The 17,299-nt window shown below is 38.5% G+C and overlaps 1 protein-coding gene across 1 annotated transcript; it reads left to right on the forward strand.

The window, feature by feature from the left end:
- The first annotated feature begins 5,040 nt into the window (after positions 1-5,040).
- rprml (reprimo-like) lies at positions 5,041-6,277 on the forward strand. Its single transcript, XM_053640346.1, has one exon. The coding sequence runs from the start codon at positions 5,171-5,173 to the stop codon at positions 5,504-5,506; it is 336 nt and encodes a 111-aa protein (XP_053496321.1). The 5' UTR covers positions 5,041-5,170; the 3' UTR covers positions 5,507-6,277.
- The last annotated feature ends 11,022 nt before the right edge of the window (positions 6,278-17,299 follow it).

The following is a 17,299-nucleotide window of genomic DNA, read 5'->3' on the forward strand; positions in this document are numbered from 1 at the left end:
AACCAAGCAGTTTGATCCCACAGGTCATTAAACTGGCCATTTTAATGATGGCTGCAGATGGTATGAAGACTCACTTCATATTTGCATATTCTGTAATGTCGTTATCGTAGTTTAAATAAATCCATGGTACAATAATGAACACATGTGTCATGCAAACATCCAGACTCAGAGGAAAAGAAACCTGCTTGAAATTTGCTTGTGATGTGTTCATTTATAGCAGCCTGTATACAAGAGTTTTATTATAGATGAGACAGTATTTTGCAGAAGTCATTCTGTAATAAAGGCTTAAGTAATTCTTAGAAATCATTTGGATCAGTTTGCACTAAAAGCTATTATATGAAAGACTTTTAATGGATTACACAAAATCAGGCATGTCAACAAAGTAGTGTAGACACAATCCAGTGATGCAACTGCTATAAATTTACCTCTCTTTTTCCCCATTTGCCAAGTTTCTCAGAATGCTTTCTATGTAAAGACGCATCATCTGAAACTTTGACAAAACTAATTACTGGCTAGGATATTCTATTATATTATGCTTTCAATCACTCTGACACTCTGTCAGCCAAATGCTTAAAAACACAGTGGACAGTGCTTCACAGTGCAGATGGACAGTGACCTGAAGCATACTTCGAAAGCAACCCAGGACCTTTAAAGGAAAAGAAGTAGAATGTTCTGCAATGGCCAGGTCAATCACCTGACCTGAATCCAATTGAGCATGCTTTTCATGCACTTGCTGAAGGCAACACTAAACGCAAAATGTCTCAAGAACAAGACAGCTGCAGTAAAGGCCTGGAAGAGCATCTCCTTGAAAGAAACCCAGCATCTGGTGTTGTCTGCGGGTTCCAGACTTCATGCAGACGTTGACTGCAAAGGATGTGCAACCAAGCATTAAAAACGACAAATTAATTAATTATTATATTAGTTTGTCCAAGTCCTGTTAGAGAACATATATAAAAAGTGCTGTAATTCCTACACAGTTCACCTGATTTCTGTGTACGTATCCTCCAAGATGAAAGTCTGTACTCATAATGATTATTTAATTTCACCTACAATATACTGTAGTAGACAGCTGAAAGGACAATAGCTTTGTTATGTCCAAATATTTATGGACCTGCCTGTAAGTGTACATAACAGTCCATCCCAGACCTCTTATATTCAGAACCACATGAAACTGGTTTTTACTTCAGTAATAGCGATAGAGATTATGTAAATTATAGTGATAGATTTTGATTCATTCATAACAAATACGCAATTAAGTTATCTATTTAAAAAAACATAATTACATTCATCCATTTATTCATTCATTCATGTAGACTGAGCTCAGGATTAAACCGAGGACTCTTTAACGGCGATGCAGTACTATCTGATGCCATCCTAATATGATTGCATACAGTATATGAAACAGTATCTACTATAGCTAAAGGAAATGAGGTTTTAAGGAAAATATGAAGAAATAAGATACAATATATGGCCAAAAGTATGTGGACACCCGACTACCCATTCCAAAGATAGTTCCCCCTTTGCTACTAACAGCCTCCACTCTTTTGGGAAGTCTTTACACTAGATTTTTGAGCGTGGCTGTGGGAGTTTCTGCCAATTCAGCCACAACAGCATTATTGAGGTCGGGCAGTGATGTCAGGCAGGAACACCTGGTGCACAGCTGGCATTTCGATTCATTCCAAAGGTGTTCAATGGGGTTGAGGTCAGGCCTCTGTACATGTCACTCAAGTTCTTCCACTCCAATATTGGCAAACCGTGTCTTTATGGAGCTTGTTTTGTGCACAGGGATGTTGGAACATGTTTGGGCCCCTTAGTTCCAGTGAAGGGAACTCCTAAAGCTACAGTATACAGTGACATCCTTACGATTGTGTGCTTTCAAATTTTTTGTGACAGTTTGGGGAAGACCCACATATGGGTGTGATGGTCAGGTGTCCACAAACTTTTGGCCATATAATGCAGTTATCTTAAGTGCAGGCAGTATACAGACTTATTAATTTGTTGTGATGTGAGATTGTTTTTTCGATCATGTGATGTCACCCTTAAATCAGAGTGAGCAAGCTAATAAAATTCTTGTTTGACTTTCGTGCTCCTCATGTGAACAGGATTATTTTAGTTCACCTGCAGATTAAGATGCAACGTGTAGTTTTTTGTTCTATCAAGGAAAATCACATTGGAGATGTTTCAGTTTTTCACATACCTACAAACAAGAAAATCCTAGACCTGTGTGAATTTACGGGATCACCACTCAAGAAATTTTAATGGCCTGTTAAAAATGTTTTTGCATTTGGTTAAAACATATAAAATTCAATGATTACTAGGGGTTGCATAGACTATATTAGGGCAGTGGAAAGAACGGTGAGGCCGATGGTAAGGAGATACGGGCAGACGGTAGTGAAAGCAGCTAAATGTACTTTGTTAGTCTAAAAATGTTTCAGATTAGATCAAGTCAATTCTACAGCCAACTGCACAAGACTACACCGGAAAAAGTCTTTTTAAAATTTTTCGTTTGCTTTAATGGACTAAGAACATTTTGATATCACTTTACATGAAGTGGAAAGGGGATTGCTCTTGCATGTATTTTGTTGCCCTTTAAAGCTAAATAAAATTAAAATAAAATCCTTGCACTGTGGCACATGGATTTCCATTGTGACCAGTGATGTGTGAAAGAGTGCTTTTAGAGCCATGGGTTCCACATCACTATATGATCTTAATCAGGTAGTTTAGATTCAGATCAACGGCACATGCCAGCTCCTAGAGGCCGATCCAGACTTTTTTATTTATTTAAATTTTTTATTTTTGGATGCTACTGAGGCTGTAGACCTCTCATCCACCGTCCATCATTAAGTTATAAGAATCTTCTGTGCTCCTAAGCGAATAAAACAGCTTAAAATGAGTAATGTCTTAAAAAATGAAGAATCAATCACTTTTGTTTTTAATTATTGGTTGATTGGTAAAAATATGTAGTTGTGCAACCACTAGGGTTTACAATCTTGTGATTGCTCATTCAGAAATGGCCAACACTTTTTGCCATGCTGAGGTAGATCAAGTAGTAAGCTATTGCTACTGCTATCAGAGGAATGCCTGTTGAAAACTGTCAATTTACCCAATCCATCCATTCAGGTTTAAATATAAAGTATTTTTTTTGTGAAATAGTAAGCTATCTTTCCACACACTTACATATTGGATTTTTCCCTTTGCTTTATTTTTCTATTTTTCTATACAGTATAGCAGCCTTCCGGTTGGAAACCGAATGAATTAAATAGACACACTTCAGAGTAAAACTGACAATCCAGGTATGTTCATTTTCACAAAAAAATAAAGTTTCATGACAGTCCAGGCATCTATATTTTTACAGAAAAAGTTTGCACTTGTTTTGTCAATATTGCCTTTTCTTTTTTATCGGTGCCTGTTCCTTCCCGTACTTTTCCTGTCAGGTTGACATTTGCCAACCACCACACGCCCGCACACTGCTCAGCAAAGTCCTTTCCATTGGCTTTCTAAAACATGTTCATTTCTTCTGGCTTCATTTAATGACACTATGGTTTGTACTGTGTAAATAATCAAAGAGCTTCAAACTTCGAGACATTTCGACACATTTTGACAACTCTTAAGGCCACAAGAGACAAGACTTTAAGTGGTTTTCATTTAGAAACAGCTATGATAGGAGGGGTGCATTTGACAGCTGTGTCAGATAAAGTTACTGTACAGTGGCTGTCGCCTACTCTGAAATAAGAAATGATTTGTGTTTATTTTCACTATCAACAGAAGGAAACTTTTTTGTTTTGCTGACTAACTCCATATGAACAGGAATCAATCAAGACAACTGTACAGTCACTAAACTGAAGTGTGACTAACACTAGCCATCCATATTTAAGCCTAACACTAGCTACCCATAGTTTCACCTATCTTGATGATTATACTACCTGGAGCTATTAACAGTTTATACTAAGATCAGTTGTGGACAGCCGCACAGATATTTATGAGTGAATAAACTTAAGTCAAAGCCAAATTAGCTGAAGGTGCGTAATAGAGATTTAGCAATGTTACTTTAGTTCATATTGTAAGAAGTTTATAAAGAGATTTGTGGATTTGTTGGATAACATTACAGACATTGGCAGTATATTGGGCTTCCTGGCAGTATTTGTGTAGCTATTTTCCTGATAACACACTTGCTATAGCTCACTCTCATGAGTAAATGTTTAAAATCTACTTGCTAGCCCTAGTCACCTCTGTATGTCTCTCTGGATAAAGGCATCACCTTGAAAAATTAACTCTCTAAGTACGACTTTTTTTTGCATATACTCCTGTATGCTAATTCTAATGAATTTTGCATGAGTGCCAAAAATCAGTGTATGGTTATATCCTTAAAATATTCAACAAAAAAGATTGTTATTCATGTCACCTGTCAGTGGTTTTAATGTTATGACGGATCGGTGTATATCTGATCTCCTGTCATTTAAAATTCCAGCACTTCCTTGCAGGGGTGCAAACTGAGGAATTGAACAGAGCCATAGACTTTCAGATAAAAAGTGCACTTAACTGTACCTTCTCTTGTTGCTGGGGTGGTACCATTATATTTTATACCGTTTATGTGTATCTTTCCCCTGGAAACGTTGATACAGTATAATGTACCTATAGATGTGAGGTACTGATCCTCCTATTACCTTTTAGACTAGGTAAAAGATACCCCCTTTTTCTCTGAGAGTGTATAGTGCACTTTCATGGACCCATGGCTCTCTGTCTTATTAAGACTAAACTACCTTCCTCAGAGGGTTGGTTCTCTCTCTCTCTCTCTCTCTCTCTCTCTCTCTGTCTGTCTGTCTGGCTGGCTGTCTCTCTCTCACACACACGTGCGCGCGCACATACACAATGAGGCTACGAGACTATATGATGTCCACGAAGAGCGCAGTTTCATAGCTCACTAGTTTCCTGCGCCTTTACGCACCATCATCTTTTTCACTCCAGTTGGAAGTGTCACCTGAGTAGAAGACAGCAGGACTTTCTGCGTCTGCGCTACAAGATCAAAGTTCACAACTAACCGGCTAGTTAATTTCTAGTGGACTTTTTTTTTTCCCCCACATGACACGCCAGAACCAGAAGCAAGCGCGCGCACAAGACGTCTGGTGAACATCTGCATGACTGAGGATCGCATCTCGCTCCACGACTCGCCATGAATGCAACGATCTTCAACAGCACTCTGTTTGCGCACGGCGCTCTGCTTAACAGCAGTCAGCAGCTCGCGGGCACGCTGGTGGACGAGGTGAGCGCGAGCGACGGCGGCGGCGCCGGTGGAGGATCTCTGGTGCTCGAGCCGGACGAGCGCAAGTTGTTCGTGACGCGCGCCGTGCAGATCGCGGTGCTGTGCGTGCTCTCACTCACGGTCGTCTTCGGAATCTTCTTTCTCGGCTGCAACCTCATGATCAAGTCCGAGAGCATGATCAACTTCTTGGTGAAAGAGCGGCGGCCGTCTAAAGACGTCGAGGCGGTGATGATCGGACTCGGGTAACAGCGCCGAGCGCGAGGACAGATCTGTGCACTCGGGGCGGAGGATCGCCGCGCGCCAGGTTTCATGTTCTGCAGCGCGAGGATATGGAACTCGTTCGTTTCGTCGTTTGCGTTTGTCGAGGAAAAGCTGAACGAGACTTTCAAGTGTCCTTAAAAGTCTCATTCATTACAATGACTGTCACAGAAATGGAATTTGCACGCTGAAAATATTGAGAATGTATCGATGTTTATGAATGTTTAATTTTTTTTTTTAAATATATATATATATATATATCTGTTATGTTAAAATTCATATTCGAGTTAGTTTGTTGCATTCGGGGTGTTTGACCTTTACAGTGAAAATATGTTTACACGGTTTTTACCTCAAGTGCAAAAAGAGAACTATTAAAACTTTTATCTTCCAAAATGCATGCAGCTGAATGGAGTAAATGTAGCCTATGCATCTGGCACCGTGGGTGTGTTTATTTTTGAAAGATGTTTAAGTGTATTTTTTTTTTTAAGGAAATATTTAGCATCATTAATATTTGCACGTTTTCCTACGAGTCCTTGGGTTCTTTGCTGGAGATGCAGCATGTGCGATGCTCTTTCTGAGTTTTCTGTCTTGCACTTTCTTATGAAACTTCAATGCTGCTGCATGAACTGTTTTGTACATAACGATGAAACTTGAACTAGTCCAGCGTGTGTCAATAAATTTAACCTTTCAATGTTGCTTCAATATTTTCATCTTTTTATTGTACTTGTGGACTTTATTTTATAACAGCCCAAGTTCCAACACTCTCATATATATATATATATATATATATATATATATATATATATATATATATATATATATATATATATATATATATATATATATTAAAACAGATTTAAAACTGTAGCTTATTCTCTATGAACAGTTTTGGCCTAATAGCTAGTACAGTAACTCATTATTACAATTATTTCAAAACGCCACTCAATAAATATATGTATTTAATACCTGAATTATTTATTGTATCTTAAAAACTGAATAAAGATGTATGAATTTGTGAGGTTGTTCTCTTTTTAAACAATCAAACAAACAAGGTTTGAAATGAAAACGTGGAAAGAAAAAAAAAAGGTCACAGAATTACACTGAATATTATTGTTAAATAAACACAATGTTCTATAAAGGTAATTGTAAATGTTAATTCATCAGGGGATTTTTGGATGTTTGCTATTTGTTTCCTTATTGGTATTTAGAAATCACTGTCAACAGATCCTGGCTAAAATATTTAATGTTCATATAGAAATATTCTAGTATAAAGAAGAGAAATAAAGATAAAAAACATAGGGCCATCATGAAATGATGAGAAATCTCAAAGAATGGCAAAGGAGTTAAAGAGGCAGTGTGGAGGTGGAACACTAAAACAAATCTACCATGAACTGTAGCTGAACCATAGAGCACCTGTATATTTTTTGAAGGCATAACTGTCAGCATAACTGCATAACTGTCCTAAATCCAGCATAACCAAAATATTATTCTTTAAAACTGTGCATACGTCCTAAAATATCAACTGAGATGGTCATGTACCCAATGTAGGCACTTTTGGAGACGGACGGGGTCAGCATGGGCACTCTGACTGGTCTGTGGCTACGCAGCCCCATACGCAGCAAGCTGTGATACGTTATGTGTTCTGACACCTTTCTATCATAGCCAGCATTAACTTTTTCAGCAATTTGTGCTACAGTAGTTCTTCTAAGAGATAGGACCAGATGGGGCTAGCCTTTGCTCCCCACGTACATCAGTGAGTCTTGGGTGTCCATGACCATGTCAGCAGTTCACTGGTTGTCCTTCCTTGGTGCACTTTTGGTAGGTACGAACCACTGCTTCCCGGAAACACCCCACAAGACCTGCCATTTTGGAGATGCTCTGACCCAGTCGTCTAGTCATAATTTGGCCCTTGTCAAAGTCGCTCACATCCTTACGCTTGTCCATTTTTCCTGCTTCCAACATATCAACTTTGAGAACTGACTTTTCACTTGCTGTCTAATATTGCACCCCCCCCCACCCCCACCCCCCCCCCCCCCCGCGACATGTGCCATTGTAATGAGATAATCAATGTTATTTACCTGTCAGAGGTTTTAATGTTATGGCTGATCGGTGTGTGTATATGTATCTACTATACTATTTGCTATTTCTCTAGTAATCCAATTAATGTATGAGTATTATTGTTTATGTATCAAGTTGTGTGAGGTTAATGTATGGGATAGAAAGATTATAGCAGTTGCTCTTTTTGGTCTCACAAAACAGCTCCTGGATTTCAGATTAATTAAACTGACAACCCCAATACTCACTCAAATCTTAGCTACTGATACTTTTGTAACATTTCAAATAAAGAACCAAGTGTGTACAGAGAACATGTTTCTGTAGCTAGACCCATACAAGTGTTTTTTTTTTTTTTTTTTTTTAATATAATGAAGATATAAAATATTTGGACTACATACTATATATAGTGTATTCCATTTTCATATGAGGGAGTTAAGCTAGTCATTTATTTTTATGTAGTATTGTACACTTACCTTTGTGAAACGGGCCATTTATAGCACCAAATAAGCAATTTCTACACATTGCTTTGACTAGGTGTTCTTCCCCATATGCAAAACAATAAATATATTTTATAAATACCTTGTGCAGAAACCAGTTGTCAGGCCTGTTGTCTCTTACACTTTGAGAGACTTACTTAAGATCTACAGCCCATTTCTATGATTTATGTACTGTTAGTTATCTTTCTCATGCACTTTCTGTAATGTTTGTCATCTCATCATGCTTCTCTTCTTCCTCCATCATGTCACAGTCTTTCTCTCATTACTCTGTCTAATCTTGCTTCGTTCTCCTCTATCTTTAGTCTTGCCCATTGTCATTACTTGTGCTTCCCCATTTTGTTTTTTAGTTTCATGTCTGACCTTTTTTTTTCCATTTCCAACTGCCCTTTCTCTTCTGTCCCTCTTTAAATATTGTCCTTCTTGAAAATGGTGATGCCTGTATAAACCCGAAACAAGGCTTTCCACTTGTAAGTAAACTAAAACATGGCGATGGAGTGATTTTTGGTGGAGCAGGATAGGTATAGTGACTTTGACAGGGTCTTCATAAAATAAATAAATAAATAAATAAATGGAAGCAGTGGGAATATATATATATATATATATATATATATATATATATATATATATATATATATATATATATATATATATATATATAAAGTCTCAACTAAATATTAAATCCGCCACCCTTGTTCTACTTGAGTGCCTATGAATCCTAAATACTGGAAAATGAATCTTGAATAATATATATATATATATATATATATATATATATATATATATATATATATATATATATATATATATATACACACACACCACACACACACACACACACACACACACACACACACACACACACAACCCCAATTCCAAAAAAAGTTGGGACACTGTGTAACGTGAATAACTGTAAATTAAAACAGAATGCAATGATTTGCAAACCTCATGAAGCCATATGTTACACAAACACGTCTCAAAAAAGTTGGGACGGGGGCAACAAATGGCTGGAAAAGTAAGTGTTACTAAAAAGAAACAGCTGGAGGAACATTTTGCAACTAATTAGGCTAATTGGCAACAGGTCAGTAACATGATTGGGTATAAAAAGAGTCTCTCAGAAGTAAAGATGCGATGGAATCTAGTTGGATGCAGATGTTGCTCTAAAAACTGTATACATCTTTCAGCATTGATGGTGCCTTTCCAGATGTGCAAGCTGCCCATTCCATAGGCACTAATGCACCCCCATACCATCAGAGATGCAGGCTTTTGAACTGAGCGCAGATAAAAAAAGCCAGATGGTCCCTCTCCTCTTTAGTCCTCTTTAGTTTAGAGCAGAGGATCTCAACCTTTTGCAACTAAAGCCCCCCCAAGCCTTCCCTATCATGTGACCCCCCCCCCATATTGGAGGAGACCAGGTATAATGATGATCTATTCTATATAAAATCTATCTATCTATCCATCTATCTATCTATCTATCTAAAATCTGTTTTAGATATATAGATAGATAGATAGATAGAGATTTTTTGTGTTTTTGAAATTTTTAAATTACATTTCATAACTTGTATAAACTATATAACGGACAGGTATTGAACATGAATTCTTAAAAATGTTTCTGAACACTGTAACTACTTTGAACAAGAGAACTAGGCTGTAATAACATGGACTATTTCACATGTAAAACATGTTGCATTCCATTCGTCTTGCATTCTAAAAACATTCACGTATGAATAATTAAGACGAAATTGGGACGAAGGGTGTGTCTCGTTATCAATGACATTGTTAAATCTCTGGCTCTGAGCCACTCACTGAACAGAGCAGAAGCAGAGAGAGGTGTGAGCGCAGCGGGAAAGCAAGGCCCCCGCTTGCAGGACAGTATTGCTGACATTTGGAAAGTCACTAAGGTGGTTCGTCCAAAAAGTCGTCCAAAAAGTCGCTAAGTTGGCAATACTGGTCTGCACTGACAGCTAGATAAAAGGCAGAGGGAGAGGGAACGCAGAGTTTTTCCATTTATGCACATTTCTATTTGAAAAGCAATAAAATATACCGATTACCCAAATGATGCCCTGGCTGTTAATTCTAAAAAATTTACGCTTCCCTTCAGATCTCTCCATGCCCCTCCTAGAGGGGCATACCCCCCTGGTTAAGAACCACTGCTTTAGAGGATGCGGAGTCCATGGTTTCCAAAAAAATGTCGAATTTTGATTCGTCTGAACACAGAACAGTTTTCCACTTTGCCTCGGTCCATTTTAAATGAGCTTTGGCCCAGAGAAGATGGCAGCGTTTCTGGATCATGTTCACATATGGCTTCTTCTTTGCATGATAGAGCTTTAACCAGCATTTCTGGATGACACGGCGAACTCTGTTCACAGACAATGAGTTCTGGAGATGTTTCTGAGCTCATGCAGTGATTTCCATTACAGAATCATGCCTGTTTTTAATGCAGTGCCGCCTGAGGGCCCGAAGATCACAGGTATGCTGTATTGATTTTCACAGTTGTACCTTGAGCACAGAGATTTCTCCAGATTCTCAAAATATGTTGATGATATTATGTACTGTAGATGATGAGATATTCATAGTCTTCTCAATTTTACATTGAGGAACATTATTCTGAAATTGTTCCACTAAATTGTAGATGCAGTTTTTTGCAGATTGGTGAACCTCTGCCCATCTTTACTTCTGAAAGACTCTGCCTCTCTGGGTATAAAAAGAGTATCTTAATCATGTTACTGGCCTATTGCCAATTAACCCCCAGCTGTTTATTTTTAGTAACACTTACTTTTCCAGCCTTTTGTTGCTCCTGTCCAAACTTTTTTGAGACCATGTTTTGCGGCCATCAAATTCAAAATTGCCTTATTTTTTTTCTTAAAATGGTACATTTATTCAGTTTAAACATTTTATATGTTTTCTATGTTCTATTGTGAATAACATATGGCTTCATTGCATTCTGTATTTATTCACATTTTACACCCAACTTTTTTGGAATTGGGGTTGTATATTTATATTTATGTATTTATATTTATTTTTAAATACTGATAGTCTTATGTAGTTGTAGAGGTTTAATTTTTATTATCCTGTTTAGAACCTACATGTTTCCCAATCTCACGATTTCAAATCCGTGATAAACAGCAGCAGCAAACTCTGAAGGTTAGTGTGAAAAACCTGATAAACAGTTGTAACTTTCTTTATAATTTAATGTTATGAAATCAAATTAAATTGCTCTCTTAATTTCCTACAGGCTTGCATTTTTGGGGTTCAGCTGCATAATTTCCATGCAAAAAAGAAAAATCCATATATAGAACAATATTTGTTATATGGATGACATCCTCAATGATCAGTGTAGTACTTCCTTCTGTTACTGCTAATTAACTGCTAGATATTTTTTGGCCTGCTTCTCTTCAGTCAGTCACAAGTGATACAAAAACACTTCCTACTCCTAAGTGACAGTCTTGTGGCTGATTGAGAATGTGAGCCTGCCAGGATTGGAATTTTTGAGCCCGTTAAAAATGAAAGATGCGGTTGTAGGAATTGAAAGAACGTCGTATTTAAGTTAAAAACAAAACAAAGCAAACCTAAAATTCTCACGTCTCTTGCCATGAGTCCTGATTCCTCGCCGTTGACATGGCTACCGATGGCCCCTGTGGCGTGAAGTATTAATGAGCACTTCTGTTTGGTCACCTCACCATTAATCAATAAGATCAAATGTTCCTCAAGGCTCACCTTTCTGGGTTTCTCTTCTTCTTTCACTCCCCTGTTCTGCACTGATTAAAAAAAACAACTACAATTGAACTGGCGATCAGATGTGTGCGGTGGCCGTACTTTCAGAGAGAGGAAGAAAAGTGATTTAGGCTATATTTAGTTCAGCTCCATTTCAGCACCGTATTGAGAGAGAGAAGCTGACTGAATTGCTGGAGTGATGGAAAGGGAAATAGCAGTACAACTCCATATATCCGTTGTGGCTAATACAGTCAGTGTCATCTGCATTGTTATTGGGAAATGGATAAGTTGAAATGTGCCTGAAAACATTAATGACTCATGGACAGGAAACTTTAATGGCTGAAATGCAGGTAGAAATGTGGCATTATTAATATTTACAGTATTTGCAACTGTGTCTTATTGCAAAATAATTGCTTTACACAGCCCAGCTCCATGTTCAACTGGTTCTTAATCGAGTAAGGATTAAAACAAAAGGCGCGCACACACACACACACACACACACACACACACACACACACACACACACACACACACAAACAGAGACAACAACTCATTAGGCAGGTCTCAGGGGTATCCTTTTATACCAGCCACAATGATCAATGTGGAGTAAGTTTCTCTCCCTCCTTCTTTCAAACATTACCCAAAATAAGTTAAAGTCCACTAAGTGACCATTAAGGGTTACATTGGTTTGCAATGCTACTTTCTCGGTAGTGTAAACCTGTTTCTGAAGAAAAAGCCTCTGGCATGCTGTCAGGGAGGAAAATTGGAGCAGGAGCATTAGACAATGACTTAAGAGAGGTGGCGATGTCAGAAATCACAGGATGCAGGCAAAGAAAGGGGGCATGGATGTCACCCACAGAGAAGTGGAAGCACAAGCCCATCTATCCATTTATGCGGAGGCAGAGACAGCAGACAGACGGGTTCCCGGGGGCTCCAATCTGAGAGTTGTGTCATACACCTGTCTTATATTTAGTAGAGACAGGACCGCATTAGCAGTGCTGTCCATTCTGAAAAGATAAAGCCCACGCGAGGTTTCAAGAAGGGAAACTCCTACGGCAGTCATTTGCAGGATTGCTGCAAATTACATTGAAAGGCCTTTTCAAAATCTTTATTAAAGGGGTCAATTGATTAGCACTTTTGTTTCTGAGTTAATTCGGTGTGTCCTAACTATGAATGAACAAATGTTCAGTGAAGGTCAAGTTTAAATTAGAACCAGGCTCAATTTATCTGAATGTTATAATTCAAAGGTTTTAGTTTCCTGTGGTTTCTGTGAATGGTTTTATATAATGTTTATATAAAGTTCAAACTGACTGGGAAGGTTGTGTAAGCAATATTCTTAAAACAGAGATATGCTTCAAGATATCTTTATTTTCAGTTGGTAATAATAGATGTAACCTAAAAGGGTGGGGCCTGGGAGCAGATCTGTGGCACAGATGTAAGGTCTGAATGTAAGGTCTATGGCAAAGATTTAAGGTCACAGGTGATAAAGTCACTTGTTATGACAGTGAGGCGAAGGGGATGTGAACTTGTGCTTGGAATGAGGCATGCTTGGTTTATACAACTGAAGACCTAGCAGTTGAGTTGTTGGGGGAACTCTGTGTTGGTGTGAAGGTGCAGAATAGTTCGATGGGTGATACCTTCACCCACTGGTTTTACATCCTAGACGAATCATGGTCTTCAGTGGCTTTACTGTAAGTCTTATGTAATTAGCTCTGTTGACATCTATGAAATTCCTGGCTACCCCAGTGTTGATGCATGCTATGAGAGAGAAGGAAATGTGTAAATGGTGGCTTATAAAGAGTACTACAGAATTGTTTAGGTGAAATTGTTTAGGTGTTTAGGGCGGCTGTGGCTCAAGTGGTAGAGTTGGCGGTTTGATTCCTGGCCCACATGACTCCACATACCGAACTATCCTTGGGCAAGACATGGAACCCCAAGTTGCTCCCAATGGCAAGTTAGCACCTTGCATGGCAGCTCTGCTACCATTGGTGTGTGAGTTTGTGTGTGAATGGGTGAATGAAACACAGTGTAAAACGCTTTGGATAAAAGCTCTATAAAAGTGCATACCATTTACCAAATAACTGAGGGGGGGGGGGGGTCACTGCAATAGCATGTGGTTGTTTGACCAGGGAGATGAGCTTCATCACTAGTGGAATGAACTGGACATTGTAGAAAGCAGTGGGAAGCCTTTCCACAGTAGAAACAGACCCCACTCAGCAAATTGTTTCAACATTATTTGAAAGTCATCCTGGTATAGGTGATTTGCATGGGTCCTGGCAATTAAAGCACCTCTTTGTCTACGCTGATGGGAACATGAATTATTTTTTCTATGAGTGTGTCTACCCAGGTGGCCAGGCTAAGGAGAGCATCTAATGATATCTCACTGTCTCCTTAAGCCCTGGCAGAAGGTGGTGATAGGAGTATGTTCATTCTATCTACTTCCAGCAGCCAGTGTTGGAATGCCACATGTTCAGCTGCAGAACACTGCACTTATTTGACCGTCAAGAGACGTTCATCTTCCATCACTAAGATAATTTAACATCTTGTAAAACTGTTCTATAAACGGATCATAAGATCATTACATGCCATTCTTGTGTTTGTGACATGACGTACAGTGAGTAACAAAAATGCCTTGCCACTTCGATGGATCTCTGTCATATTTATTGTGTTTGAGAAGACGACTGCATGCAGTGGGCACCTCCGCTACTGAACTGTGAAGAGTCAGCTGTTGAAACTGGTTTGCAAGATTTCCTAGAGAGGAGTATAGCAGAGATCTGTTGATTACACAGCCTTAAGCGGTGAGAGCTTGGTGAATTTCACTGAAACCTGCTGTGCCCATGTTATTAGCATAGTCTTCCATCATATATGTGGACAGATGGATGCAAATGCAGGTTTAGACTTTTATTAAAAACCACTGAAGCAAACAAATCAGAAGGGGTAGGCAATAGTCTAAAAGTGATAAACAGACAATGGGTCAGGTGATCTGCAAATAAGCAAACTAGTCAGAGCAAACAGGAAAACAGTAAACAAAGCTGAGGTCAGAAAAAAAGAGCTAAATGTACAGTGACCCAAAAGCTTAGAATCGTCACAGGCACAATGCTGGAACTAAATCTCACAATGTGTGCAAGTGAATCCAGGATATTTATGTTAGGGTATGAACAGGATAGTTAAATCAGTAATCCAGTGAGTGAAGCCTCAGTGTAGATTATTGGTCTGCTTCTATCTGTTTCTGTTTAGGGCAAGCACAAGGCATAGCTAGAAGTGGTTACGTCTCTCCGGCTCTTACTAAGCAAATAAGTAGGGCAAGCAAGAGCTCACATAAAAATTTACTTTCACTTAAAAGTTGAGACAGTGAACAGAAACTTTCTTTGACCTCTGGTTTCTTACCTTGTTCCAATACTTCCTAATATGTCCCTTCTCCTAACTCCCTCTTTCTTCCCATATATAATCCCTTATATCCTTCAGTCTCAGAAGTTCTGCCTGTGTACATAAATTTCTCTGGTCTTGGTGGGACTTACTGTGTTCAATCTTTAACCTCTTATTTCCAAGTCAATCTGCAGACAGTCAATACCCATGCTGCTTCCTGCTTGGCCTATTGATCACCAACACCTGTTTCTTATTTCAACTCATCCCTAGGAATTACTCAAACACTTTCTTTTCATAGATAGTGAAAAATGTGGATGAATCTGACTGAACAAAGGCAATGTGTATGGATTTTGTGTGAATGCTAACCCCACCCATAACCCTAACCTCTACTTTTTAATTCAACTTGTTTTGTGAGAATTGTTACAAATTTGCAAATGTGTGATCATTCATTTTGCCATTTGTTTGCCATTTTCCTTTCCCTGTGTTTTGTCCTGTGTTTGTTGTTTTGTTTTCTGTCTTGATGTTGGAGAAAATTTGACTGGGAATGTTTGCAATTCTTTCTCTGATTGCGGTTCAGAAATACACTATGCAACTGTACCTGCACTTTCAGCCCTTCAGTTGCCTGAGTTGCTTTTGACTTATTGGAACCAAAGCCATTTCAGCACTGTTATCTTAGAAGTTTATAAAATGAGAGCACAATCATTCATTTCAAAATTCAATAAAGCCATCAGACCTGGCACACAATAAGAGAGTGCTCCCTACCTTATTATTGAGAGAAGTGTAAGCTGACTGAAGACTAGACTGATTTTATAACTTATCTAAAATAAATAAATAAACAAATAAACAAACAAACAAATAAAAGACCTGCGATGGGTGGACACCCCTTCCAGGGTGTCCCTCGCCTTGTGCCCTGAGTCCCCTGGGATAGGCTCCAGGCTCCCCACGACCTGTATCCTGTGTAGGATATGTGGTACAGAAAATGGATGGATGGATGGATAAATAAGAGATGCTGCAGTGTCTTTGCATTGTAGCAATGCTTCTTTCTGAAAGAGAAATGCAAACAAATTTAGCTGTCTATATTGTCCAAGTATATACAGAGGAAAAATTCTGCACCCCAAAGAATAACAAGTTAATATGGGATAACTACACTCACCATACATTTTTTAGGAGCACCTGTACACCTGCTCTTTCATGCTATTATCCAATCAGCCAATCATATGGCAGCAGTACAAGGCATAAAATCATGCGGATACAGCTCAAGGGCTTCAGTTAATGTTCACATTAGACATTACAATGGGGGAAATACAGTATGTTATCTTAGTGACTTTGACAGTGGCATGGTTGTTGGTGCGATTATTTCACAAACTGCTGATCTCCTGGGATTTTCCACAAAAAAACTATCTCTAGAGTTTACACAGAAAGGTTTGAAAAGCAATAAATAAATAAATAAAAGAATAAAAAAAGAAAGGGGTATGGGGAAGTTCCATGGATAGAAACACCTCGTTGATGGGAGAAGTCAGAGTAGAAGGGCCAGACTGGTTGGAGCAGATGGGGATGCTACAGTAACTCAAATAACCACTCTTAACAACCAAGGTGAGTGGAAAAGCATCCCAGAATGCACAACACATCAAACCTTGAGGCAGACAGGATACAACAGCAGAAAACTATATCAGGTTCCCTTCCTGTCAGCAAAGAGCTGAGGCTACAGTGGATACATGATCGCTGAAACTGGAGACTTGGAAAAATATGGGAAAGATTGGGAAAAACATCGCCTGGTCAGTATTAAATGAATTACATTTCTATTATATGCTTGCTTTGGAGGTTTTTGAGAGGCGTACAGCTGGGGCAGTTCTGGGAACTTCATAATTGTTGGGCAATTACAAGAATTAGTTTACAAACACAATAACCACCATGGTCATCAAAATTTGAGCATGTACAGTGGACTATACAAACTGTGTAAATAGCAACTGTATACAACTGTATATAGTACGCAATAAATATTACTCTATATAACTCTTACTTGATGAAGATTCTAAAAGAACTGCTCACTGTAGTGCTGGAAATTCTTACTTTTAAGGGGATTCTTTCATTTTCATCACTAAACTAGATTGAAACCTAGTAAAAAAAAAAAAAAAAAGAGTAGCATAAGGAA

Source organism: Ictalurus furcatus, chromosome 2 (genome assembly GCF_023375685.1).
Source record: "Ictalurus furcatus strain D&B chromosome 2, Billie_1.0, whole genome shotgun sequence".
Taxonomy (NCBI): domain Eukaryota; kingdom Metazoa; phylum Chordata; class Actinopteri; order Siluriformes; family Ictaluridae; genus Ictalurus; species Ictalurus furcatus.

Coding starts and splice junctions, on each gene's coding strand:
- rprml (XM_053640346.1), top strand. CDS start 5,171: ATGAATGCAACGATCTTCAACAGCACTCTGTTTGCGCACGGCGCTCTG.